Source organism: Pteronotus mesoamericanus, unplaced genomic scaffold (assembly GCF_021234165.1).
Source record: "Pteronotus mesoamericanus isolate MK-2021 breed Mesoamerican mustached bat unplaced genomic scaffold, CSHL_Meso_final scaffold_651, whole genome shotgun sequence".
NCBI classification, from domain to species: domain Eukaryota; kingdom Metazoa; phylum Chordata; class Mammalia; order Chiroptera; family Mormoopidae; genus Pteronotus; species Pteronotus mesoamericanus.
The window spans coordinates 46,876,475-46,903,017 of record NW_026555325.1 but is presented as its reverse complement, the minus strand read 5'-3'; the positions used below and the strand labels follow the sequence as shown (position 1 = coordinate 46,903,017).

The 26,543-nt window shown below is 40.5% G+C and overlaps 1 protein-coding gene across 2 annotated transcripts; it reads right to left on the bottom strand.

Annotated features, from left to right (window-relative positions):
• Positions 1-821: 821 nt before the first annotated feature.
• CUNH2orf88 (chromosome unknown C2orf88 homolog) lies at positions 822-26,347 on the bottom strand. 2 transcript variants are annotated; one of them, XM_054562320.1, is made up of 3 exons: positions 26,091-26,347; positions 25,804-26,008; positions 822-1,806 (listed from the first exon to the last, which is right to left on the bottom strand). In XM_054562320.1, the coding sequence occupies exon 3, from the start codon at positions 1,635-1,637 to the stop codon at positions 1,353-1,355; it is 285 nt and encodes a 94-aa protein (XP_054418295.1). In that variant the 5' UTR covers positions 1,638-1,806; positions 25,804-26,008; positions 26,091-26,347; the 3' UTR covers positions 822-1,352. The 2 variants fall into 2 exon arrangements, with proteins under 2 accessions (XP_054418295.1, XP_054418296.1); XM_054562321.1 differs by lacking the exon at positions 25,804-26,008.
• Between the last annotated feature and the right edge of the window lie 196 nt (positions 26,348-26,543).

The following is a 26,543-nucleotide window of genomic DNA, read 5'->3' as shown; positions in this document are numbered from 1 at the left end:
ATGTCCGAAGATAATGGGAACATGGCACCTCATTCACTTCAAAAGAACTATCTTTGCCCAAGTAACTTAGAGAATTCACTCTATTTGATTGTGGGTTTCAAAGTATAATCGTTAAAATTAGAGGTAGCATTTCTGTCTGTCTAAAAGGCCAAATGCATGTTTATCTCATTATGGAGGTCACAAGCCTTTCTCTGCCTTCCTTTAGATTTCAGTGACAGAGTCTGTTGTATCTTAATGAAAGGATCTAACGCAAATGGGCTTAAATAATTCCCTTTCCAGTTAAACTCAATGTGTAGCAAAAATTTTGATGTCAAGATAATTCTGGAGACTCAGTCCCAATCTTCCTTTAACTTATGTCTTAGTATCTTCTTTCTCTCCTAAACTTTTTGTCACCAGTGATCTCAAACAGTACTAAATTCTTATTTTTAAAAAAGGATTCCTAAAACCAAATTTATGAAAATAGCATATGGCTATAAATGCTCTGTGGGAACTGTTACCATAAAAAAACAAAAACAAAAACACCCTAAAAACTAACCCTCTACATCTGTGAGAAGCAAAGCTTAGTATACATTCAGCACTGAGACCAGATTATGCTTTTTCCCTTGCCAACTAGGGCTTCTGTTGTTTTAAAATGTATTGGATTGCTGTTTATAAAGGTACCCAAACTTGGTTGCTTCTGTAGTTATATTAATGTATCACTGGGCTTAATTCAGTGAGATAAACAATAATGTCATGACTTCTGTAAATTGTATCTTGTGAAATGCCTTATACAAAAAGTGTGAGCCATCCAATAAGAGTGGATTTAGGGCCCTGAGGGTGGATCCCTTCTGTGCGGGTTGCTCTCTAACACTTGATCATTTTTGTTAAGAAGTAGGGATCCTTAACACAAACAGTTTTGACAAACAAAACCTACTGCTAATCGCTATGGCTTGAGTGCCATTCACTGCCAAGACATTTCAAGAACAATCCTTTTCATATCTTGGTTTTGGTGTAAATTAATATTACTTTAAAGGAGTGTCTTTAAATCATTTGGGGTCTTGGAGCATTTTTAAATTTTTATTTCTTTGGTGATGCTATATTGTCTGAAACTATATGTGACATAGAGCTGATTACTGTCAGCCCTTTAAGTGACTACGATCCAAGAACAAGCAGACAGAAATTGCTATTACCATACAACTGCTTAAAACACATTTCATTTTAGGCATTCCTGTATTCTTGATATGATCATAGACTGATTTTTTACATTCAGATGGAACCAATATTTATTCATATAACATTCTGCTTTCATTTCATGTGTTTAAACTAGCACCAACTATATCCATAGTTCAAGAAGGTATCATAATTCTCCAGCATCAAGGCCCCTCACTCTCAATGAATGGGATGTCACAGTACTTGATGTTACTGTCTGCCCACTGCTGCAAGGCATCGCTCAAGATTTCCTGGGACAGGCGGTGTGCAAATTCAAAGACTACAATTTCGGACTCTGTGGGTTCCTTCACTTCCTCTCTGATAACTTCAGAAGGCATCCTAGGTTGAAATCTCTCATCTGACATAAAGCTCTCTGCACTTGCGTGCTGCTTGTCACTCTCAATTGTGGTAGGAAATGGGAAAGTTTGCTTTGATTTCATGCAGCCCATGTTATGAAGAACTTTGAGTGAAGCAAAGCAGTAGGAAAGACTAACTACTTCAACAGCATCTTTGGAAAACAGTGAGCATCTGTCCGTGTGACGTTAACCAGTGCTTTTTCTCTCCAGGCCCCTTCAGCAATCACTGTTCCCTTTACCACTCTTCACATACAGTGTTTATCTGTCAAGAGAAGAGAAGTTTCACTGTGAAGGTATAGAACACAAAATAATATATGATTATGTAGCATGCAGAAACAGTCTTTTTTAACTCTTTGGTCCCTTGGAGAAAATGTGAGGTACCTCAAGTTTTATCTGATTAATAGAAGAAAGGATAGTCAGTCAAAAATGGCAAGTTACAAACTATGATAACATTTTTAAAGCTCTTCAAAAGTTTAGAAAACTGAAAACACAGTTAAACTTTTGCTAGCTTAGATGTGTTTATGTTCACCAAGGATCAACAACCTCTATGTAGTCTTTGGGCCAAATTCTGGCTGCCTGTGTTGGAAAGGAAGTTCATGAGACGCAGCCATGCCCATTCGTCTTCATATCATCCATGGCTACTTTTTTTTTTTTTTTTTTTTTTTTAATTTTTGTGAGTATCAGGTGGGTTCTGTTCTTGAGCTTTCTCACTCTGCAAGTGTTTTACACGAGCTGGCTACAAATCAGGGGATCAGACACGAACAGCGTATGAACACTCTTAACAGTAGATTGTGGAGACTGAAGGGCAACTGCACCACCTGCTCGCTCCAGGTGGGAGCTGAGTGGACAGGTGAGATGCAGAGGTCACAGAGCCACATGAATGAACAAACTCGGTTTTGGCCAGGGCCTAGGTGTCCGAGGCCAAGGTGCCAGAAGTAGTGGTGGGAGCTACTATCCAATACAAAGGCACAGAGCTACGATCAAAGGCTCACAGACTACATGCACACGACCTAACAGCATGGCCAGTAGCACGTCCTGGTCTGGGGTCCCAGGTGCAGCGCCCCACCCAGCATGACCTGGGTTGGCTCCCGTGCATCCTTCTCTAGGTGGTCCTCATTCACTGGGCGGCAAAGTGGTTTTGTTTTTCAAGCTAAAATTGGACCGACCAATTGACAGTCTTTGTCAGGTCTATCTGGTGGCATCCAAGAGGAATCTTTTGAAATACTTTCCTCTTTGTCTTATCCATATCCACACTGTCTAGGTCAGTACCTTTAGACAGAAAAACAGCATCAAGTGAATTGCTGGCTCTGTCGCCCTTCTTCCTGTTTTTCTTGTTCTTGTCCCTGGGCTGAGGGGAAGTCGGTCAGCACCAGGCTGCTGCTGTGCGTGTGCTCGATGGGGCAGGCCAGCTCTGCCAGGCTGGCTGGTCTTCCCCTCCTTGATGTGGTTCAGATGCTGCTTGGTGGGGGTGGGGGGGGGGGTGGTGGTTTCTCCCCTCTCTTCGCTCCACCAGAGAAGTGAGGTCAAGCACTTTAAACTTTGGCTTACTCTGGGGCCAGGGTCTGGGCTGGCCCTTGGAGGTTCTGGGGACTCTGTGGGCCTTTGTGGGCCTCCTGCTTGGCTCACTGCAGGCCTTCCCGGCCTGTTTCCGTTTCTGTTTGCTAGTCTCCTCTTTGTGGTGATGTATTACGTCCAGGAGGAAACACAGCAGCTCCTGCTGCTTCCCACTCACCTTCTCAGGCCGGAGGAACTTGGAATCCCCTAATGTCCCTGGGTCCACTGAATCCCCATCCGCTCCTGGCCTGGACTCCGTGTGGTCAGTGAGTCTGGAGGGGAGTGAGGTGAGGTTTCTGATTCTTCGGCCTCCTCTAGGGAGCCACTGTGCAAGTGCAGAGTCAGGCACAGACTCTGTTGCTCTCTGGACAGTCCCAGCAAATATGTCAAACTTGGGATAGTCTTTACTTGGCCTCTCCTCCCTCCTCTTTTTCACAGCTCAGCGCTTCACAAGCTCCTGCAGCTGCTGGCACTCCTCTAATCTGTGGCCACTTTCATAATACAGTGGCAGAGTTGGGTCGCTGTGACAGACCATGGGCTGTCTGGCCCTTTATGTTTGCCAAACTGACCTCTACTGTTAAGGGAAACAAGCATACCAAAATTTGCTCCTGCCTCAAACCTCATGAACCTGCGCATCTTGGGTTGTCGTTAGAATCAGGCTTTGTTCCCTGGCCAGATGCTTACATCTCAGAGTGGGACAGAATGATGGCCTTTACACAAGTGCCAACAATTCAAAGAAACACAAGTTAGATGTGGCAAATTTTTCTTCTGAATTAGATACTCCCTATGAAAAGCTCAGATTAATTTAAGATAAGGTTAAAAGTTTCTCATCCTAAATATCTCATTCTTTTTTTAAGATTTTATTTATTTTAGAGAGAGGGGGAGGTTGGGAGAAAGAGAGGGAGAGAAACACTGATGTCAGAGAGAAACATCGATTGGTTGCCTCTTGCACACACCCTGACCTGGGACTGACCCTGCAACCCAGGCGTGTGCCCTGACTGGGGATTGAACTGCCAAACTCATGCTTTGCAGGACGACACCCAACCGAGCCACACTGGTCAGGGCTAGTAACTCATTCTCAATCTTGTTTGATATGTTGACAAAAAGGGGGTGTTACAATAAACCATAAATTCCTAACTGGGAAGGTAAGGTGGGTAGTCACACTCAGGCCTGTAACTTCTTTATTTAAAAGTTTTAAGGCAGTCTTGTCCCTTGTTTTTGTGCATCTAGGTTAACACGCCATTGAAATGCCAGAAGTAATACCTCTTGAAGGTGAAAGCACCCTTGAGAAAGCTCATAATCTTGTAATCCAGACCCTGCCTTGCTTCCTCCACCTTCATGTAACCTTCTTCCTTACATTCTTTCCTTAATTTCAGATGCATAAAAGAAAGTGTGAACTTATTCTCTGAGCATTTTAGATTTTACTTTCAGGCATTAGTCATCAACTTTGGCTCAAATGCATAAAAATTCTTGAGAATTTCCAGTCAAGATGGCGGCACAGGCAGACGTGGCTCGCCTCTTCACACAACCACATCAAAACTACAGCTGAAACACAGACCATCACTCAGAACCGACAGATACTGAGTTGAATAGAAGTATGACAGCTACAAAATTGAAAAAACTACATCCATCCAGACTGGCAGGAGGGGTGTGGAGGGGCACAGACACAGAATGGGCAGATCCCACCCCATGTGTGGTGGGTAAAAATCTCGGGAGTGAGGAGCCCAGCCCCACAACCAGGCCCCCCAGCCCAGGGCTCCAGTGCCAGGAAGATAAGTCCCCACAACTTCTGGCTGCAAATACCAGTGGGGATTGAGTTGGTGGAAGAAATTTCTGGAGCCCCAAGCAGTTCCTCTTAAACTCACAGATTCACCTACCCAGACTCACTCCCTCTGGGCTATAGCAACAGAGTGGTGGCTTGAGGGGCACCAGTGGTACACAGCGGGAGGCTGAGGTATCTGGCATCAAGGTGAGCAGAGGCCATTGTCCCTTTTCTGAGCCCTCCCTGCAGCGAGCTGGCAGACTGGTGCCATATCTAAGATTCCATGAACCTTGCTAACACTGTTTGATCCACCTTGGTGATCGATCCCCAGAGACTCCATCCTAGCCAACTTATGGGCCTACCCAAGCTGCTTTTCCATATGAATGGTCTTGGCTAATGCTTTATAACTTCCTAAATCCTCTCAAATAAGCAGCAGTTGGCCTCAGTGAGCCCCAAACCTGGAATTAGTCTAGATTCATAGCTTGGCTTTGCCTAGAAATCTCCAAACCCAGCAGAAGTAGCAGCCATCTCAGATTGCTTTATAGCTCAGGCAGGGTGACCCCAGACAAAGCACAGGTCGGGGCTGCCTTGGCTGCACCATCCAGGAAACCCCAGGGCCTGCGCGCCTAGTGGGCAGCTATAGACCACATCGGAGCACCAGCACCCTGCCCCTGCACAGCTGATCCTCCGCAGAGGGTGGAGGTTGGTGGTAAGTGGTAACAGCCAGTCCTTGCAGATGACTGGCCTGGGAAGACCCCTTCCATTGATCTGGCAACAACAACCAAGGGTGCACTTGAAGGGTGCATCTTGATACCCAGCTTGGGTGAAGGGGGAGGTTGTGCCACTGGACGCTACAGAACACCTGTGACATTAGGCCATATTACCAAGACACGGAGTCAAAGCAGCTCTACCTAATACATAGAAACAAACACAGGGAGTCTTCCAAAACAAGGAGACAGAGAAACATGACCCAAATGAAAGAACAGATCAAAACTCCAGAAAAAGAGCTAAATGAAATGGAGATAAGCACTCTATCAGATACAGTGTTCAAAACACTGGTTATAAGGATGCTCAAGTAACTTAGTGAGGACCTCAGCAGCATAAAAAAGACCCAGTCAGAAATGAAGGGTACACTGATTGAAATAAAGAACAATTTACAGGGAATCAACAGTAGAGTGGATGAAGCTGAGAAATCAATGATTTGGAACATAAGGAAGGAAAAAAAAAAACAACACGAAGAAAATCCAAAAAAACAAGGATAGTGTAAGCAGCATGTGGGACATCTTTAAGCAATCCAACATTAGCTTCATAGGGGTACCAAAAAGAGAAGAGGAAGAGCAAGAAATTGGAAATCTATTTGAAAAAAATAAAGAAGACTTATTTGGTGAAGGAAATAGACATGCAAGTGCAGGAAGCAGAGTCCCAACCAGGGTGGACGCAAAGAGCCCACTCCAAGACACATCGTGATTAAAATGCCAAAGGTTAAATATAAAGAGATGGGAGGGTGGGAGTGGGAAAATTGGTGAGAGGTGAGGGGATTAAGTTCAAATAGGCAGTTACAGAATAGCCAACTATATGACATTCTGGAAAAGGTAAGCTCTGGTTGTCAGGAATTAGAAAGGAGGGAGGGTTCAATAGGTGGAGCCCAGGGGATTTTTAGGGCAGTGAAGTAACCGTACAGCACTACAATGATGGGCATGTATCATTATATATTTATCAAAATCCATAGACTGTACAATACCAGGAGTGAATCCTAATGAAAACTATGGACTTAGGGTGATCCCAGTCTGTCACTGTAGGCTCACGGATGGAGTACTCGGGTGGGATGGCGGTGGCGGGCGAGGCTGGAAGGGTGGGGTGACAGGGGATCGCTGTACTTCCTGCTCAGTTTTTCCATGAACCTAAAACTGCTCTAAAAAATAAAGTTTAGTTAAAATCCAACTATACGGTACCTGTAAGAGATGTACTTTAAATACAGATACACAGTTTGCAACCAAGAGGGTTGGAAAGGAAACATTATGAAAGCAGGAGGCACTGAAAGTTTGCTGGGGTTATGGGAATAACAGACAAGGCAGACTCAAGACCAGGACCATTACCGGAAATAAAGAGGGGCATTTTATTTGCCAGTGAGGAAGAAGTGACAATCATAAATGTGTATGAACCTAATGCAGCTTCAAAATACGTGACAGAGAAATTGACAGAACAAAAGGGGAAAATATAAATATTAGTCTCTCTCAGGAACTGATAGAATATCCAAAGGAAAAAAAGTAAGGAATTCAAATTTTGAACAACTGTGATTCAACAACCTGCATGATAGATAAGTGACATTATAGAAGACGGTGCCCAGCAACTGTAGGACACATATTCTTGTCAAATGCATATAAAATACTCACCAAGATAGACTACATGATGGTCCCCACAGATTTCAAAGGCTTGAAATCTAAAAGTATAATTTACAACCACCACAGAATTAAATTAGAAATAAAAGATAATAGCCCTGACTGGTGTAGCTCAGTGGGCTGGGCCCCGTCCCACAAACCGAAAGGTCACCAGTTGCGTTCCTGGTCAGGGCACATGCCTGGGTTGTGAGCCAGGTCTCCAGTTGAGGGCATGCGAGAGGCAGCCGGTTGATACTTCTCTCTCACATTAAGAAATTTCATTGATATTTCTCACACACTACTCTTTCTCCCCTCTTCTTCTTTCTCTAAAAATAAATCAAATCTTTAAAAAGAAATAAATACAATAAAAAAAATCCAGAAAATCCCCAAATACTTGGAAAACTATCACATTTCTAAGTAATCCATGGAGCAAAGAATAAATCAGAAGGCAATTAAAATATTTTCAACTGAATAATATAAACCATAGCATATCAAAAATTTTGAAATGCATCATGAAACTGTAGAGGAATATTTAATAGATTTAAGTGCTTGTAACAGAACAAAAGGTTTAAATCAATGATCTAAGCTTTCACCCTAAGAAACTAGGAAAAGAAAAATAAATTAGACTCTAAGAAGGAAGGAAATAATATAGATAAGATCAGAAATCAATGAAGCAAAGAAAAGGGATCAAAAATAGAGAAAATCATTGGAACAAATACTGGTTCTTTAAATAGATCTAATAAAAATAGTTAAGTTTCCATCTAGTCTAAACAAGAAATCAGAAGACACGCATTACCAAGATGTGTGTGAAAAAGGAACATTATAAATTCTATATACAACTACATTAAAAGATTAACAAGGGAATATTGTAAGCAACTTTATACCAATGCCAAGTTACCAAAACTGGCACAATAGAAAAGTCTGATAACTGTATCAATTAAAGAACAGAATTTGTAACTTAAACTTTTCCATAAACAATAACAACAAATTCCAGGCGCAAATTGCTACACTAGTGCTCTAAATTCTTTCAAATACTTTAGGAAAATATAATACCAATCTTACCCAAACTCTTCAGGAGATAACAGAAGAGGAAACACTTCCAATTCATGCTACATGAGGTCAGAATTACCCTGTTACAACAAGACAATATCCCTCATGAACATAGACATAGATAGAATTTTTTAAAATGTCATATTGACTCCAGCAACATAAAATGGTTAATACCTGATGACCAACTAGGATTTATGCAAGGAATCCAAGAAATGCAATGGAATAATGAAAAGTCAATTAACATAATTCTCTATATTAACAAAGAAAGAAAACCAGAAGCTCATCTCGTTATATGCAGAGAAGCATTTGGTTAAAAAAATTCATGATAAAAATTTTCAGAAAACTAACAGTAGGAGGGGCTTCCTCAAACTAACGTTAAACTTAATGGTGAGAGACAACACTTTTTCCCTGTGATAGTAACAAGGCAATAGTGTTCATTCTCATTAATCCTCTTTAATATTGTACTGTAAACAAGGAAGAAATAGAATGCTTAAAGGTTGTCAGAAAGAAAAAAACATAACTTTATTTGCAGATGACATGACTGTATATGTAGAAAATCCTAAGGGTTACAATTTTATCGAGGTCTCAAGATGAAAAATTGATATACAAAAATCAATGGTACTTCTGTATATTTAGGCAATAACAATTGCAGTAACAAAAAATTTTGCACTTAAGGATTAATTTAACAAAACATACGAACAAAACTACATTATATATTGTATGTATAGTACATGAGAAATACAAATTGTTATTGAGAAAAAAGAAAGAACCTAATTGGATAAGCAATGTTCATGGCCTGGAAGATAATACTGTTAAGATATTGATACATAAATTGATACATAAATTCAGCACAGTTCCAGGAAGCTTTTTGTAGACATTGATAAACTGATTCTAAAATTCCAAAAACAAATCCCAGGAGGATTGGTTATAGATACAGAAATGCTGATTCTAAATTGTATAAGGAAATTCATAAAGAACTGACACAACTCAACACTAAAAAACCAAAAATCCAATTTAAAAATGGGCAAAGGACCTGAACAGACACTTCCCCAAACAGATGGACATACAGATGGCCAACAGACATAAAAAAATGCTCAGGGTCACAAATGATCAGAGTGATGCAAATTAAAAATAACAATGAGCCCTGACCGGATGGCTCAGTTGGTTGGGCGTCATCCTGCAAAGGGAGGGGTTATTGGTTTGATTCCCCGTCAAGGCACATGCCTGTGTTACGGATTTGGTTCCCGGTTGGGGCATATAGGAGAGGCAACCGATCGATGTTTCTCTTTCACATCAATGTATCTCTCCCTTTCTCCCTCTCTAAAAATAAATAAATGAAATCTTAAAAAAAAAATCACAATGATATATTACCTCACACCTGTCAGAATGGCTATCATCAATAAATCAGTAAGTATTGATGAAGATGTGGAGAAAAGGAAAACCCTTGCGCACTGTTGGTGGGAATGCAGACTGGTGCAGCCACTGTGGAAAGCAGTGTGGAGGTACCTCAAAAAATTAAAAATGGATCTGCCTTATGACCCAGCAATTCCCACTTCTGGGAACATATCCAAAGAAACCTGAAACACCAATTTGAAAGAATGTATGCACCCCTATATTCATTATAGCATTATTTACAGTAGCCAAGACTTGAAAGCAGCCCAAGTGCCCACCAGGAGATGAGGGGATAAAAAAAGTGTACATTTACACAATGGAATACTACTTGCCCGTAAAAAAAAAAAAAAAAAAAAAAAAAAAAGAACTCTTACCCTTTGCAACAGCAAGGATGGACCTGGAGAACATTATGCTAAGTGAAATAAAGCAGTCAGAGAAAGACAAGTACCATATGATTTCACTTATCTGTGGAATCTAATAAACAAAATAAACAAAATAGACTCAGATACAAAGAATAGACTGACAGCTGTCAGAGGGGAAGGGAGTTGGGTAGCTGGGTGAAAAAGGTGAAGGGATTAAGCCAAACAGACACACAGAAACCTCACAGACACAAACAATAGCATGGTGGTTACCAGAGGGAAAGGGGGTGGGGAGAAGAAGAAGAGGGTAAAAGGGAGACAAGTGGTGATGGAAGGAGACTTGTGTGGTGAACACTCAATACAATACTGATGGTGAATGTCAGAAATGCATGCTTGAAACCTACATAATTTTATTAACCAATGTAACCCAATAAATTCAATAAAAAAATAAAAAACAAAGAAGTTGTATATAGAAAATCAAAGAAACTTGGATAGCCAAGTAAAACAATTTGAAAAAGAGCAAAGTTAGAAGACATGCAGTACCCAATTTTAGGAATGATTCTAAAGTTATAGCAATCAAGATAGTGCGGTATGGTAGGAAGGCTAGACACAAATCTATGCAAGAGAATAGCGTGCAGAAACAGACCCACAAAAATACAGTAAACTAATTTTTGACAGACATTAAAAAATAATTCAATACAAGAAGACAGTCTTCAACAAAAGGGACTGGAACAATTGGACACACATATATCCTCCCCTCAACTGAACTATTCCTTACTCTTTATACAAAAATTAGCTCAAAAGGGATCAGAGATTTAAATGTAAAATATAAAACTAGAAGACTTACAAGATGACAGGAAAGAGTCATCATGGGTTAGGCAAAATGTTCTTAGATATGACACCAAAAGCATGAACCATTAAAAAAATAAATTGGACTAGATCAAAACTGAAAACTTTTTCTCTGAGAAGAACACAGTGAAGGAAATGAAAATAAAGGGCCATAGGATCAGGAAAAAATACTTACAAATTATTTATCAAAAACAGATGACTTCAATCGAGAATATATAAAAAAACTACCAAACTCAACAGTAAGAAAACAACTCCATTCTTTAAATGAACAAAACATTTGTACAGACTTTTCACCCAAGGCCACCGATAGAGGGCAAGTAATTATATGGAAAGATGCTCAACATCACTAGCAGTTAAAGAAATACAAATTCAAACCATGGTAAACTACCACTCTACACCTATGAGGAGAAGCAAAATAAAACCACCACGACATGCTGGTGAGTGTGTGGAGCGACCTGAACGTTCCTACATGCCAGTGGGAATGCAAATGGCACGGCCAGTCAGAGAAACCGTTTAGCAGTTTCTTATAAAGTTGGAGCATCCACTTATCACATGACCCAACAATACCACTACTAGGTATTTACCCTAAAGAAATGCAATTTGTGTTCACACAACCACCTTTACTGATATGTTTATTGTGGTTTTATAACTGCCAAAAGTTGAAAACGAAGATAGGATACCAATAGGGATGATTCTTAAAGGCAGTCTGCTGATTGAAAGAGGCTAGTTTTAAAAGTGTACATACTGTGTCATTCTATTTATATTACACTGTGGAAGAGGCAAAATTATAGGTAGGGACAGAACAGATGTGGTTACCAGGGGTTAGGGGTCGGAGGAGACTATGACTATGAAAGGGCAGATCAGGAGGGAACTTTTTTTAGGGAACAGAACTTTCTGTGTCTGATTGTGGTGGTGGCCATATGAATCTATAACATATATTAAAACTCAGAACTATTCACCAAAATAAAGTGAATTTCACTGTATGCAAATTAAAAATTAAACAGGTATTTTCAAAACGACAATGCAAATACCATTATACACCCACTAGGATTGCTAAAATTAAGCCCAGCAATGCCCTGTGTTGGTGAGAATGCAGACTGCATATATAGCTGAGCGGTGGGAAATGGTGCAACCACTTTAAAGAACTTGTTTAGCAGTTTCCTACAAAGTTAACCACGCACTTACTCTATGAACCAGCCACTTTATTTCTAGGAATTTAAGACAAATGGAAATATGTCTGCAAAAAACTTCTATAACAATAACAATATCCTTAGAAGCTTTATTCACAATAGCCAAAGCTGCAAACAGCCAGGATATCCATCTCTCGGCAAATGGATAAACAAGTAGGGACGTCCATAAAATGGACTACCACTTGACAATAGAAAGGAATGAACTGCTGTTATGTGCAATAATAGAAACATGGCGAGCAGATACAAAAGACTGATATTTACATGAATTTCAAGTATGAACAATACTTACCCATGAATAGAAATTGTAACAGTGGCTGTCTGGGTGGAAGGTGGTAAAGGACTGCTTGGAAGGGGACATGAAAGAACGTTCTGGGTCACAGAAATGTTCTATTTTATCTTGATTGATGTGTTGACTACATGGGTGTATACATTTGTCAATCACTGTCAAGTAGGAACCTTAACATCTGTGCATTTCACTGTAATTTTTTACTTCAGTAAATACACAGGTTTTGAGAACATTCTGGGAGATGGAAGTCCAAGGCTGCCTGCTTGAATTCGTCACACCAAATTTTAAAACCAGTCTAAAATTCCAGCTCTTAACAGGATGGGGCAGCTTCCTGAGCACAGACCTGCTGCTGTTGCTGTGCGCCTCCCGCGATAGGTGTGTTGTTTGCTTTATTCTTACACTGGCCTAAAATCAGCCCAAACATGGCGGGCATAATCTTCTGGACCTACAGAAGAGTACGAAGCCTCCTCCTACTCCTAACTGCCAGTTGAAGGCCTTTATCCATTTTTCACTTCCTTTGGAAACTTACAGAGTGCTTTGATTTTGAATGGCAATAAAAGAAAAATCAATTTGGATATTAAATGTGAGAGTCCTTTGCCTGTAACAGTTATTCCTGAGCTTGTAGAAAAGGGCAGGGGGAATTGAGTGGGGAGAGGGATGTGCAACACTACCCAAAGAACTGGATTATTAATATTCCACCTCCCCCCCGCCCCCACTTTTAGTCTGGGCACACCTCTGGATTGTCTATAGGACTTCAAAGCACCTAGATGGTAAAATATTTATGCTGTCAACTAGTTTAGTCACAGCGCTTCTATCAAGTATAGAAGACTACTGTTCTATACAGTTATTCATCACCTCAGTTTACTAACTTACATTATATTTACCCTTACCTTCCTTCCAGCAAGTAGATAAAATAGGCAGAGAGGCCTGGCGAGTTCCACTTCCAGAGGCAACTGACCCAGAGATCACATGGCAAGTAAGCATGGAGCTCCCAATTCTTAGTCTGAGGCTCTTCTTGAAATAATGGTTGTTTCAACGATACTTTATCCAATCCTAGCGTATGTTTCCAAGTGTTAAAAATCCTCCCTCCTGAATTTATAAAACTTACCTCCATTCCTCGTTATAAAGTTTACTTTTACCAATAAAGACCAATGTAGCTCCTTCCCAGGGTCTCTTGCTACCCTCTGCTCCCTGCCCCAGGCCCTGAGCTGGTCTCTATCAGCAGGGACATAATGGCCCAGAGCTTCCAAGCCTCGCAAGCAGACCACTGTCCTAGGGCTGGCTGTCAGCTCTGGCCTTCAGGCCCCATCTTGGGTTAAATGCCACCAATATGTCCCTGTTAGTAGGCACACAGCTGGTCTGGTAGCTGTCTAACAGAACTGCTCACCGCATGCTCAGAGAGACTCAAAGAGCACAAGCTGTCCTGATAGAACAGGATTGGCCAACTGCCCCACATTTTTGTTAATCAGATTTCAGTTCTGTGGTTTCTATCCCACAGAAGCCTCCTGAGATATAAGGAGGTGTGATCCTTAAAGAAAAGTCAGAGCCAAAAACAAAAAGTTTATGCTCCTACTTACTGTTCATAGTAGCAGCTATTCAAATACATGATATGTTAAAAGGAAATTACAGTCCCTACCCAAACACCACTGAAGAATAAGCTTTGTATAATTTCACTCTCCCCTAATAAGATAGTTGAGTCATAATTAGGAAATAAAGATTTAATAGTAGTCACTAGTTTAGAAGATTGTACGATTGGCCTTCTTAGGACAGCACAAACAGCTGTACTGAGTTCTCAGACTGCACTGTTCGCCTGTCAGGGTAGAAAGTATTATGCGTATCAGTCGAAGGCATAAAACATTAAATGCTGGGTGTTAACCAAGAAGAGTATTTCATTTCATTTGTCATTTTAACTGGCTGAATACAGAATATAATGTTTAAAAATACAATTTTCAAAAATAGTGAAAATTAAGTTATTTTATACTTTAGTTTGTAATTATAAGATAATGCAGAGATCTATCAGTAAGAACATTCCTTAACCACCCAGCTAGTCTTTACTGAGTCTCCATTATGTGTCCAGAACCAAATACATTAATATGGGGCTTTCAAACTTATTTAACAAAATAAATTCAAAGGGAGAAAAACTGAAAACGAGATGACAACTTATTCGGACTGTAAGCAGCGCCGATGCTCAGAGTCCTTGGTTTGCCCTAATAGGCGACATGGTCATTTGTACATGACACTGCAGCCAAAAACAATAAAATAAAAGGTGCCTTTCCTCCCACCACTCTCTCTCCTTTTGTCCCCAAATCCCAACACACACACACCGCACAGCCATATTTAAATAAAAGAAAGCCCTTTTTATTATTTGTTTCCCTCAATGTTACTTTGAAGCCTCAAAGCACTAAGCATATAAAGCTTTAGGCCACAGCCCTGGCACTTCCCTCAGCAGTGGATTTAGCAACTACTGGGTCTCCACTGGGGCCTTGGAACTGCAGTCCATTCTGTGCAGCTCGTTTTGGAGCCCTGGTCCTCCATCCTGGGTACAGCGTCATCGGACCGAATCTGGTGAGTAAGCCAGGAAAAGTGTCTGTCTGTCTGTTTCTCTCTCTCTCTCTCACGCACACACACGTGTGCGCACGCACGTGCACACACACGCACAGCCGTAACTTGAATATGAGTTGGGCCTAAACACAAAGTTCTAGCCAAAAAACAAAAAGTCTAAATTTGCTCTGAAAATAAACAGGCTGCTAAATCTCTGAAAGTCTATCTTAAATACCAGATTAACAGAAATGATTATTACTGCTGCCATACTTTATATCATATTCTAAGCCTTTAAATAGGTTTCTATTGATATTTCAAGTTATAAGTTTATATCTAAAGTCTATAAGTTTATATCTTAAGTCTATAAGTTTATATCAAGTTATAAGTCAAGTTTCAAGTGGACCCTAGCCCTGAGCTACTGTGAATCTCTGTATCATAAACACCACATTGTAGTCTTTAAAAATAGTCATGTGTGTGTGTGTATACACACACTATCTTTCAAATTTCAATGTAGATGCATTTAATAAAAATGGTAGTTCATTAAGAAATATAACCAACTGCATTGAAAAAAAATAACAGTTCTAATAGTGTGTTTGTCATTATTTGTTCTTTAATAATGGATATTAAGGGTGTATTTTCCTTCTTCTTGGGGGAAGGTTCAAGAAAACTGGACATTAATCAGAGATTTTTGCATTGGTAATACTGAGAATCAGTGACTTAAACTATAAATTTAAAACAGAATCAAATGATACCCGTTAAACTGGCAAACAGAAATGAATTCAATTTAAATTTAATACTGTCACCAAAAAGTAAAAGCTAGAAAATAAGGGAAATATTTGGTTGGCTAAAAAGTCCGTTCGGTGTTTTTCCATAAAATAAAAGACATTTTTAATTTTCATCAGTAACTTCATTGATCTGGATATTTTGGGTATGTCGGCTACCTCCCACTATTGGCTTCTAGTGGGCAGAGGCTGGGGTGCTGCTAAACATCTTCCAATGCATAAGACGGCCCCACAACAAAGAAGTATTTAGCCAAAATGTCAATAGTACCAAGACACTTCACAAACCATTTTTGACACATTCCATCAGTCACAGCACCCTCTTCATATACTGCACAAATTTCTTTTCACATTTCTGTTGCGTTTTTACCTTTCTTGAAATAATAAAGCATAATATGCTGAAAATGTTATATATTTTCTTCCATCTTCAATATTAAAATGGCTACACAAAAATTCACCAATTTTGATTTTTTTAAATGTATGCTGATATGACAGCTGTCACAATACAGTCTAACAAAATTGTTTTGAATGAAGTTTTAAAGACAACTAAACGCTACCAGAGCCATTGTACAGAAAGAAAATAAATGAACTTTTTGGAAAACCCAGTATGATTTTGGTTAGTCAAAGGTCACCTAAGGAGCCCTACTGCACAATCTTTGGAACCTGACCACACAGCTGTCCCATCCTCAGGCACACGGAGCGCAGGTGGCACGCAGCTGCACACCAACAGGGCGGCCTCAAGATGAATTCATGGGGTCACATGTGGGCCCAGATTTTCTCAATGAAGAGGCAGAGAAAATAACAGTAAGTGAAGGGACAATGTTGGAGAGTCTAACACACCTGAATAGTGCCGTGGGGTATAAGTTCATCTGTAAACTGGGAATCTACCTTAAACGTTCATCATAAAAATTAAGGGAGCTTCTATGTGAAACACATGTGGAACTGCCTCAGAACATGAAAGATGTTTAGTATTCTTTCCTTTTTTTTCTCTTAGATTGTCCCCTACTAACATCAAATCACTAATTATTTTAAGTGCTTTAGTTATAATATTTTAAGATTACAATTAAGGAAAGAATTATAATCTAAGAATTCTGATGGTCACTTAGAATCAGGTGATGGATCCACGTCAGGGGTCAATGCTTCCTCTCATTTACCAGGTGGTCCATGTAAAGAAGAGAAACAAGCAGACATTTCCCTTCTGGGCTTGACTCTGGGTACATGTCTGGCTTCACCCGACCACCCCTACTTATGACAATGAACTTCAGTCTGCAGCAATTCCGCCAGCACTGTCTAAAATCCTTGCAGGAAAATGAAGAGTAGTTTCTGACCAATTAGTTGGAAAAAAACAAACAACTAGTTGAAGAAAACGATCTAGATCAGCACTAACATTATGAAACATTTAAACTTCATATTCTATTCTCATTTCTTAGTCATGTTGCATTCTAGCTAAATGACACAATAGTACTCGTGACACATGAATTAGGCTCTGTAAAATTCTGAAGCCAGTTCCTTAAGCAACTGTTGTTAAATGGAGGGTGGGGGAGGGTGAAGAGTGGGTAACAATGTCAGAATATTGTCTTTAGTTTGTTACAACTGGACTATTCTTTAGATCCTGTAGCTGAAACTAGGAATCTGAGCTTGAATCAGAGCACGAAACCAAAACTAATACAAAAACAAACATTCAGTTCTCAGCTCACTGCAATCTGAAAATCATGATCCAATCATCCTTACGTACTAGGACAACTACTTATTCTATAGGCTCCTGTGTCATAAAGTGCTTTCTCTTTTAAAATGGCTTCCTTATAATTCCTAACCCCCGTTAGTATTACTTTTTACAGATTTGTTCTCTATAAAAATTTATGTATTCTTTTGTGTCCATCTCAAGTACACTTCCTGTGTAAAGGCCTTCTAACTACACAATATTACTTTGTCACTGCCTTGGGTTCCCATGACATGTTTGTCACTGTACTTCTCCCATTCTACTCGTTTCCCACTCTGTGCCCACAGCAGATAGACTTGAAGGCAAAAATATGGTTATACCACTTAAATTCTTTCTGAAAAAAAGATGGGTAATAAATAATTGTTATTCATCTTTGTAGTCTCACTTCTTTATACCTAGCACAACGAAGGGCCTCAGTAAATGTTAATTGTTTTAAATAATTTGTTTAGACAATTTGAAAGAAATTCCTGATTATTACAAAGAGCAACAGTGTGTGTGTGTACAACCATAAGTCACAAGTGATGATCCAGTGTTGAACTTTCAGAGTAAATATTCTGTTTCTATTGAGCATATCTCATTTCCACTCTCTCCTCGCCTCTTCCCCTGGTGTCTCATAATTATTTTATACAATGGAAGGAATTATTTTTCCTCACTTTACAACATACCCTAATGTGTAACTGTTTACTTCAGCAGGGTAAATATCTTAAGTCTCATGCCTGGTGAGCAAGCGGCCATGATGACACTTCCTGAGGGACCTGCCTGCTGTGGGACCCACACCTTTTGATGCTGGTTTCAGGGATCTTGCTGCTCTGTCACATTACCTCCCTTTCAGGTTTTGTGACATATGCTAATTCAAATAAACGGCCTAATTATGGAACAATAGTTTACAAACCTATTCTTGGAAAGAGTTGTGTTAAAGGGGATGGGCTGCAATGGCTACTCTCAAACACAGGCGTCAGCGCTAAAAATTGGTTCCGCAGTAGCATGACAATTCATGTGAAAAGCCCTACTCCAAATATCCCACTTTCAGAAATCTATCCTAAAGAAATAGTCAACTGAAGACAAAAAAATTGTATACACAGAAATTTTCACGAAAGCCTAATAATAAAAAAGAAAATTGGAAACAAATGTCCAACAAGAAGATTTATCGTATGTCTATATCCTGGAATATAGTGGCACTTAAGTAACTATGACAGATGGCCTCTGAAACGGCCTCCATGGTCCCCACCTCCTGGAGCGCCCATCCTTGTTTAATCCCCTCTCCTCCGTGTAGGACTAATGGCTCACTTCTAACAACTAACCATGGAGTACAGCGAAAGTGATGGGGGGCCACTTCCCAGATTAGGTTTTAAAGATACTGTCTTGCCCTCCTCTCACTCTGATCGGCAGGGTTGTGAGCCGCCCTGTGGAGAAGCCCCAAAAGGGAAGGAATCGCTGGATGGCAGTGCCCAAGGAACCCAGGGAACCCCTGTACGGCGGTGCGCAAGGAACCGGGCCGTCCCTTCAGATGAGAGCACAGCCCCAACTGACAACTGACACACAGAGCCTTTTCCCGGGCACTGAGCTAAGCTGTACCTAGATTCCTGATTCACAGAACCTCTGAAATTAATGTTGGTTATTTTAATTCACCAAGTTTTAGGGTAGCCCATAATACAAAAATAAATAATAACTTTAAAAAATATTTAGGTTCTGGCTGAGTAGCTCAGTTGGTTAGAGCTACATCCGACACCCCAAGGCTGTGGGTTCCATCCCTGGTCAGGGAGCATACAAGAGGCAACCAATGAATGCACAAAGGAGTGAAACAACAAATCAGTGTTTCTCTTTCTCTTTCTCTCTCTCTCTCCTCCCCCCCCTCATCCTCCCTCCTTTTCTCTAAAATCAATTTAAAAAAAAAGAATATTTAGTAACATGAAGAAATTGCTCATATGTTAACTTTAAGTTACTAGTCAAGTGGTTTATTTATCCATACCAACACAAACAAAAACTCAGGCTTTTAATAACAAAATATACTGTTTAAAAACATGTACTGTGTACTCAATATTTGTTATTTAAACTAATAATTTCCTAGAACACTCATTTGCTAAAATATTTTCAAGACTGTTTATCAGCCTGCCTTGTAATAGAATGTAATATGATTTTTTAAAAGATTTTATTTATTTTTTTAGAGAGAGGGGAAGGGAGGGAGAAAGATAGGGAGAACATCAATGTGCAAGAGATATAACAATTGGTTGCCTCTCACACACCCCTAAATGGGAGACCTGGCCCGCAACCCAGGCATGTGTCCTAACTGGGAGTCAAACTTGTGACCTTTTGGTTCACAGACTGGCACGCGATCCACTGAGCCACACCAGTCAGGACATGTAATATAATTTTAAGTATAATTATCATTAGCTAAAGAAATTATACCAGACACTGAAAATATTACAACCTTCCTCCTAAAATATAGTAGAAAAGTTTACAATGATTAGACAATTCATCCACATCTTCAGAATTGAGAGTTAACTTTTAAAAACAGGAAACTATAATATACATGTATGATTCCAATTTTTAAAATACATACACTTGAAAAGGAATAAAAATACAACGCAGTTAAAAATCAAAAGAGATTTTCTTTGGATGGTGGAATTATAGATAACGTATTTCTTCTCTATGCTTTTCTGTTTCCCAAATTTTTTCAAATGCAAATCTTATTAATATCATCGGAAATACATCTTTAAAAAAAAAAAAGCCAAACTCGTGCCCTGGCTGGGTGGCTCCGTTGGTTAGTGTTGTCCCATATACCAAAAGGTTGTGGGTCGATCCCGGGCAGGGAGCGTGTAGCGGGCAACCAACTGCAATTGACTGATGTTTCTCTCTCTCCCTCTTTCCCTCTCCCTACTCCTGTCTCTCTAAAATCAATAAAATATATCCCTGGGTGAAGATTAACACTATATATATATACACATATATATATATTTATGTATTTTAAAAAGCCAGACTGGTTATTTGACGCAATACATAGCTGCCTCAAACCCAGATTTAATGCTAATGTGAGGATCAACCATTTTGTGAGGAGAGAGAACAGCACTGGATCCACATCAAAATCTTGGTAATAGCGCTCAGTAAGCAAATTAAAACAGCCAACAGGACTCTAGTTCATCTAAATTAGAAACAAAGAGAAGCTGTCACGCTGAGTGAGCTGAGAGGGGCACACAGGCGCAGGATTCTGACCATCAGAACCTAGAAGAGGTCTGTAAGGGGCCGTGGATGATGCCCCCCAGGACACTGGTTCCGAAAGGCCAGGGTTCCCTAATAAAGCAGAATATTAAAAAGCTGGGCAACGCCTGTATCTCCCCTAACCTCAGTATTTATCATCTGTGATTTACATATGCACTTTGGCAACGTTTTCTAGAGCAGTGTAGTGTGCTTTTTAATAATCCTAAAGTGATATGTACAGGAAGAAGGGAAAAGCTGTGTTAAGAGTTTAGGATTCAGTAAAATTATCTTTTGTCAAGCTGTTTCTCATTTTCCTGAGTGCAGACTGGTAGCTCATCCAAGATCCTGACCAAGGTTCTTATAAAAAAAAAAAAGACACCTTGAAATCATAAAATACCAAAGCTGAAAAGGCTCCACTAAACAAATTGACTTTATACTCAAAATCGCTGCACAAAATCTTTTTCTCACAGGGTATTCTTTGAACTTCACTAGGCTCATGGAGAAAAATATATTATGCACAACAAACTTGTGTTATTTCGATCTCATAAAAGTTAGAAAAAAACAATAGATTCTACATAAAGAGTTCTTCAAATGGCTTTTGACTAGGTAAGGGTAGAAAAATTTAATTAGCAATGTGACCGTAGGGCTTACTCAAGCCAGAACTGTCATATGTAGCTTCTAATTCAAGGTTGGTCCAGAATACCCAAATCACAGCCATTTTAATTGATAAAGTTATCTTAACTGACACTTTTCTGAGCTGCTGAACTTCACCTCAAGTGTCAGTTAAGGAACTTGAAAGGGATCAGAGTTTGCCACTCCAAAATATGCCCTCCCTTTTTTTGTCCAAAATCCTCAGAGAGTAAATTTCCCTTTGTAAAGGTCTCTTCCTCTCCAATACCAGGAAGAGAACCACTCTGGAGACGACCCTTACCTCCTGAGACGAACCTTACTAACAATCCCATTTATCATACATTTCCTAGTCACCTTCCCAGAACATACCCCCACCCCAGGAGCCCCGCGCTTTCTTAGCCTCTTCTGCACTTAATCACCATTTGTTAAGATGGTATCTAAGTCCCCAACTCTGTCACCTGGAATTACATTTCTTTGTGAACTCCCATGCATAAATAGATAATTTTTTTCCTGTTAATCTACTATTGGCCCAGCCAATGAATCTAAAAGGGTAGAGCGTTTTTTCTATTGCTTGCAAATTCAAGATTAGTCCTTATGTTATGTAGTGTAACTACTTCAAATATTTTAGAACAAGTAGGAGGCATAAATAATAAATTAAAAGAGTGTTCCGTGTTATGCACTGAATTAAATTCCAGGCAGTAGTATATATAGTTTTGAATACTTAAAAGAATCATTTTTCTCATGTGGAGACATGAGAGAGCACAGTGTCCAAATCGATTTAGACTCTAGGTCAAAGGACCAAAAATTCAGAAAATTTTGCTATTTAAAATGTAATAATTATTCTGTGATGCACACACCACACTTCCAAGGAGTCATGGCGTTCCTATTCTCAGCAGCTGATGGTGTAGTATTTTGGGGGGTGAGGGGGACCACAGGTACATGTAATGTAAACCTTTTTTACAGCCCTGTTTTTTACCTATTGGATTTCTTACTAATCCCAAGAAATTTCGCCTCCCTTCAAGCTACAGTTCTCATCCCACTCACCCAGGTTCATTTTCTCCTCCTAGCCTTCCCTTGTGCTGAAAACATAGCACCTCCTCCTTTTCTCCACCAGCACCCTTCCCCCCATTCCTTGCTGAAACCAAATCAGTCCCATCCTGCAGGCTAGGGGAAGCCCGCCCCCTCTGTACAGGCTCCCTGGAATTCCTCCAAACCTTCTCGGAATTCTCTTCTTGACCTGATATCCGGTCTATTTAATTTATAAATGCTGCCTCCCCAAATATGATTAAATATTCCTCAAGGGCAACAGTCATTTCTCCTTTTATTTTGCACAGAACAGTTCTCTACATCGAGGCACTTAAGGAATGCTAATTAAGGTGGCGCTGTTTATCAAACATCCACATGCTTCACAGTGCATTAGATGTTGGGAATAAAACGGAAATATACATAGTTCTACCTCTTCCAGGGGCACTTAAAGCAAAGGCCACAGACTCGTCGTCATGTTTGGGCCAGTGTTTTGTTTCACCAGTGCAAGGTTTACACTGTTCTGAACTAGACTAGTTCTGAGCTAGGCACCCACTCACGTTCACACGGCTCTGTCACTCCCTTGTGTCTGGCACACTCATCCGGCTTCACTCATTTGTTACCGTCAGCCCCTTGTGAAATATCCTTAACTGTGTAACTCTTAATGCATAAGCAATAAACTAATTCTTAAAGTACAGATTCGTCCCATATTAGATACTCACTGGAGTTATTTATTACTTCACATACTTTCAACATTATTTTGCTGTGATTGGTTGTATTTCTCCACCACTAACTTGCTGCATACTGTTCACAGTACACCTTACCATGGAAAACAGACTCCAGTTTAAAAAAATTCCCAAATGCAAGGGCAGATGGTATATTAATTAATTAGAGAAAGAAAACAGAACTGCTCAGCAACTGTTTTGCTTTCCTAAAAGCAAATGAGCTTTAAGCTGAAAGGACAGAAGAAACCTCATTAAAAGAGAATCAAGATACAAGCTGAAGAGGTCACTTTAAAAGAATTCATATCTTCAAACTCCAGTGAATTATATTCCAGGGAGACTCCACAGATGTGAGCACATAAATATTCTGACAGCCTTTTGGAAAAAACATAGAAAAGGAGGTGGTATCAAGAGACTAGAAACTCACACACACATTTTCCCCCCCACAATTTTACACCTGAGATCAATACAAAGTAATATAGGCCCTGGCCAGCGTGGCTCAGTTGGTTAGAGCGTCCTGTAGACCAAAAGGTTGAGGGTTCAATCCTCGGTCAGAGTGCATATGAGAAGGCAACCAATCTCTCCTTCCCTTCCTTGCTCTCTGAAAGCAATGCAAAAGTGTCCTTGGGTGAGGATTAAAAAAAGTAATATTGAAGGTGAACTGTAACTGAAAAATGAAATAAAAATTTTAAGAAATTCTAGATCAATAAAAATCAGTTACCTTTCTTTGGGGGGGGGGAATCAAAGCTGAAGGATGCAATTAGAATTCCTAGGCATTATAGGCCAGTGAGTTGAATATGCATTTCTTGCACAATTCAAGATTTAATTGGTAAACAGGGGACATGAGGGGTGGGGGAATATTGGAAATATCTAGGGACTAGCAGTTCACTAAGAAAAAATCATACTGAACTAATGTCATATTCTTTTGCAATAGATCAGAGAATACTCAGGATCTTTTAGTGAGGCATTTGATTAAAATTTTTCTCATGATGTCCGTATGAAGAAGTCTGATCCATGGGCTAGAATCATGTGCTGAGTTCAGCTGATTCATTATTTGCCTCACTGTTATCTACTGAGCTAACTAGATTCCCAGCGGTACTGTACTTGACACTTTTAGCATAGTGGCTTCTAACAAGCACTCTGAAAGGTACATGGTACTAACCTCATTTCATTAACATGGGAAAGAAGTTTTTCAAGGTCATGAGGCTAGTAGGTATCAGGGCCAGACTCCAAAACTAGGCTCCAAAAGTCCAGGACCATTTCTACTGTGCCACAGGCTTCTGTATGTGCCTCCATAGCAAAGGGACGTGTTCCATATATTATCAATTACTTGAATGGTCAACAGACTCACCAAATGTGCAGGTGACACAAAACCGAAAGGCAGAATTAATATGATGAATGCCACAATCAGGTTAAAACATATTTAACAAACTGGAAATTGGAGGCTTAAAGTAATACAAGAGAAAAAAAAAGTTCGCATTCAAGAAACTTTTAATTGCATAATTAAAGAATGATTCCATTTGAAGACAGAAACTAATTGCACTCTGCACTGTTCAGATTAGAATGAATTATTGAATTCAATTTGGGGCTAAGGATCTTTAGCAAAAAGAGAGATCTTAAGGAAGGGAGGAAACAAAAACGATTACTACTTAGTGAGGACAAGTAACATTTACTGACTTCTAGGCAACTATACTAAGTACTTCATGAAGATTATCTCATTTCATCCTCACAATAACCCTATGGGTAGAGAGAGTATAAAATCATTCCCATTTTACAGATGAGAAGCTGAGGCTCAGGGATCTGAAAGGCTGTTAATTAAAGGAGACAAAAGTCTTGTTTTGTACCACTTTAGACCTTTTGTTTTTAAACTTTTTTTTTTTTGTCATGGACTCTTAGGTGACAGCGTTAGAGCTCTACTGAAAAAAATCTGCATATAGTTTCATAGGTGGGGGCAAGGGTGACTCGGAAAGTGACTCACAGGTCCAAGGAAGCAAGCTGTCAGTTCTGGGCAAACAAGGATTTGCTAACATCCTTGTTTATAGAGAAACAATAACAGAAAGGAGGGATATCTCAAAATGTAATGAGCTCCCAGTTGCTGAAGTTTCCATCAAAATGTGGTTAGTACGTCAGGAGTTCTACAAAGGAGATACTAAAATGGATTGGAGGTTGGTCTATGATTTTAAAGTACACTTTTGCTATAAGATTGTGGCCTTAATAAGTAAGTAATTTTTGTTTGATGGCAAAACAAGGAAGTTAAAAACTGAAGTTGTTCCAGACTGTTCTGCTGAATAAGTCAAGCAGAATATCTAAATAATGTTATTACCCCTCTATATATGTTAGCTGTATCAGGTACGTGAAAACAACCTCATTCCAAGAATAAAGGTATACTCAAGTTTTGATCTTGATGAAATTTATACTTTGTCATAATAAAAATAGATTACTTATTCCTCTGGATCCTTAATTAAAATTTTCCCTAAGATAAATAACCTATGCACCAGATCCTAAAAAGATGTAAGTCTTTGATGAGAACATTTCCTAGTTTGTAATTTTATGTTAACCTATTCCATGAAGGATGGGGAGGGGTAAACGGGAAACAGAAGAGAACTCCAATCGTTCTGCTTTGCTCACATCAGATCCCTTTGCTAACCGCTGAGGGATTATATCTGTCTATTCCGATACATTTTCTATTTGCATCACAATAACCCTCCAGATTCAGCCTCCCACACCTCTAAAGAGTACAAGAACTAATACTTTGCTCATCTTATGCTATTCAGGGCACAAGTCTGACAGCTTGGCATACAAATTAAATGTTCATAAGCAAATCTTTACCTGAAAATCTTCATTCAGTCCTCAGGTATAAAGGAGGAAGGATGGTGCGACTGCAGCTTATAACGCCTTTCATCTGGAGGCTCAGACCAAGGTGGGAGGGGCAGGGGCTAACTCTCCCCATTTAGGGGACGCGAGGCGCTATCCCAGGCACCTGGCCAAGGGTCTGCTGGACAGGAATCCTCCAGTGACTCACAGGTGTCTGCCACTGAAAAATCCAACCAGCAAAAGCTGACGAGCAGAGACCGACACACACGCACCGGTAGAGCCTCTTCCAGATGTTCACTTACCGCCACAGGAGCGCGCGCCGGTCGCACGTCGGGACAGCCGCGGGGCCGAGGCGGCGTCCGGCGGTCTCCTTGCCCAGGGCGGACCCGGAGCCCCAGGCGCCGGCGCTGCCCGGGGGGCGCGCTGGCGTCAGGGCGGGAGGGAGCCGAGGGCAGTCCCGCGGCCAGGGCAGCGGCGCCGCCTCCTCGCCGCGCCCGGCTCAGCCAGGGGGCAGCAGTTAGAGGACGGGGCGTCCTTCGGCCGCGCTGTGGGCCCCTCCTCCCGCCGCCGCCGCCACCGCGCCCGCCGCGCGCGCGCGTCCCGCACCCGGCCGGCTGGGTCCCGCAGGTGGCAGGCGAGGGGCGCCCGGCTCCGGGGCGAGCCCTCTGCGGGCGCGTGCAGTCGCGCCCGCACGCGTCGGGTAGGAGACGGTGGCGCAGAGCTGGGCGGCGAGACTGGGCGGTACGGCCACCGCC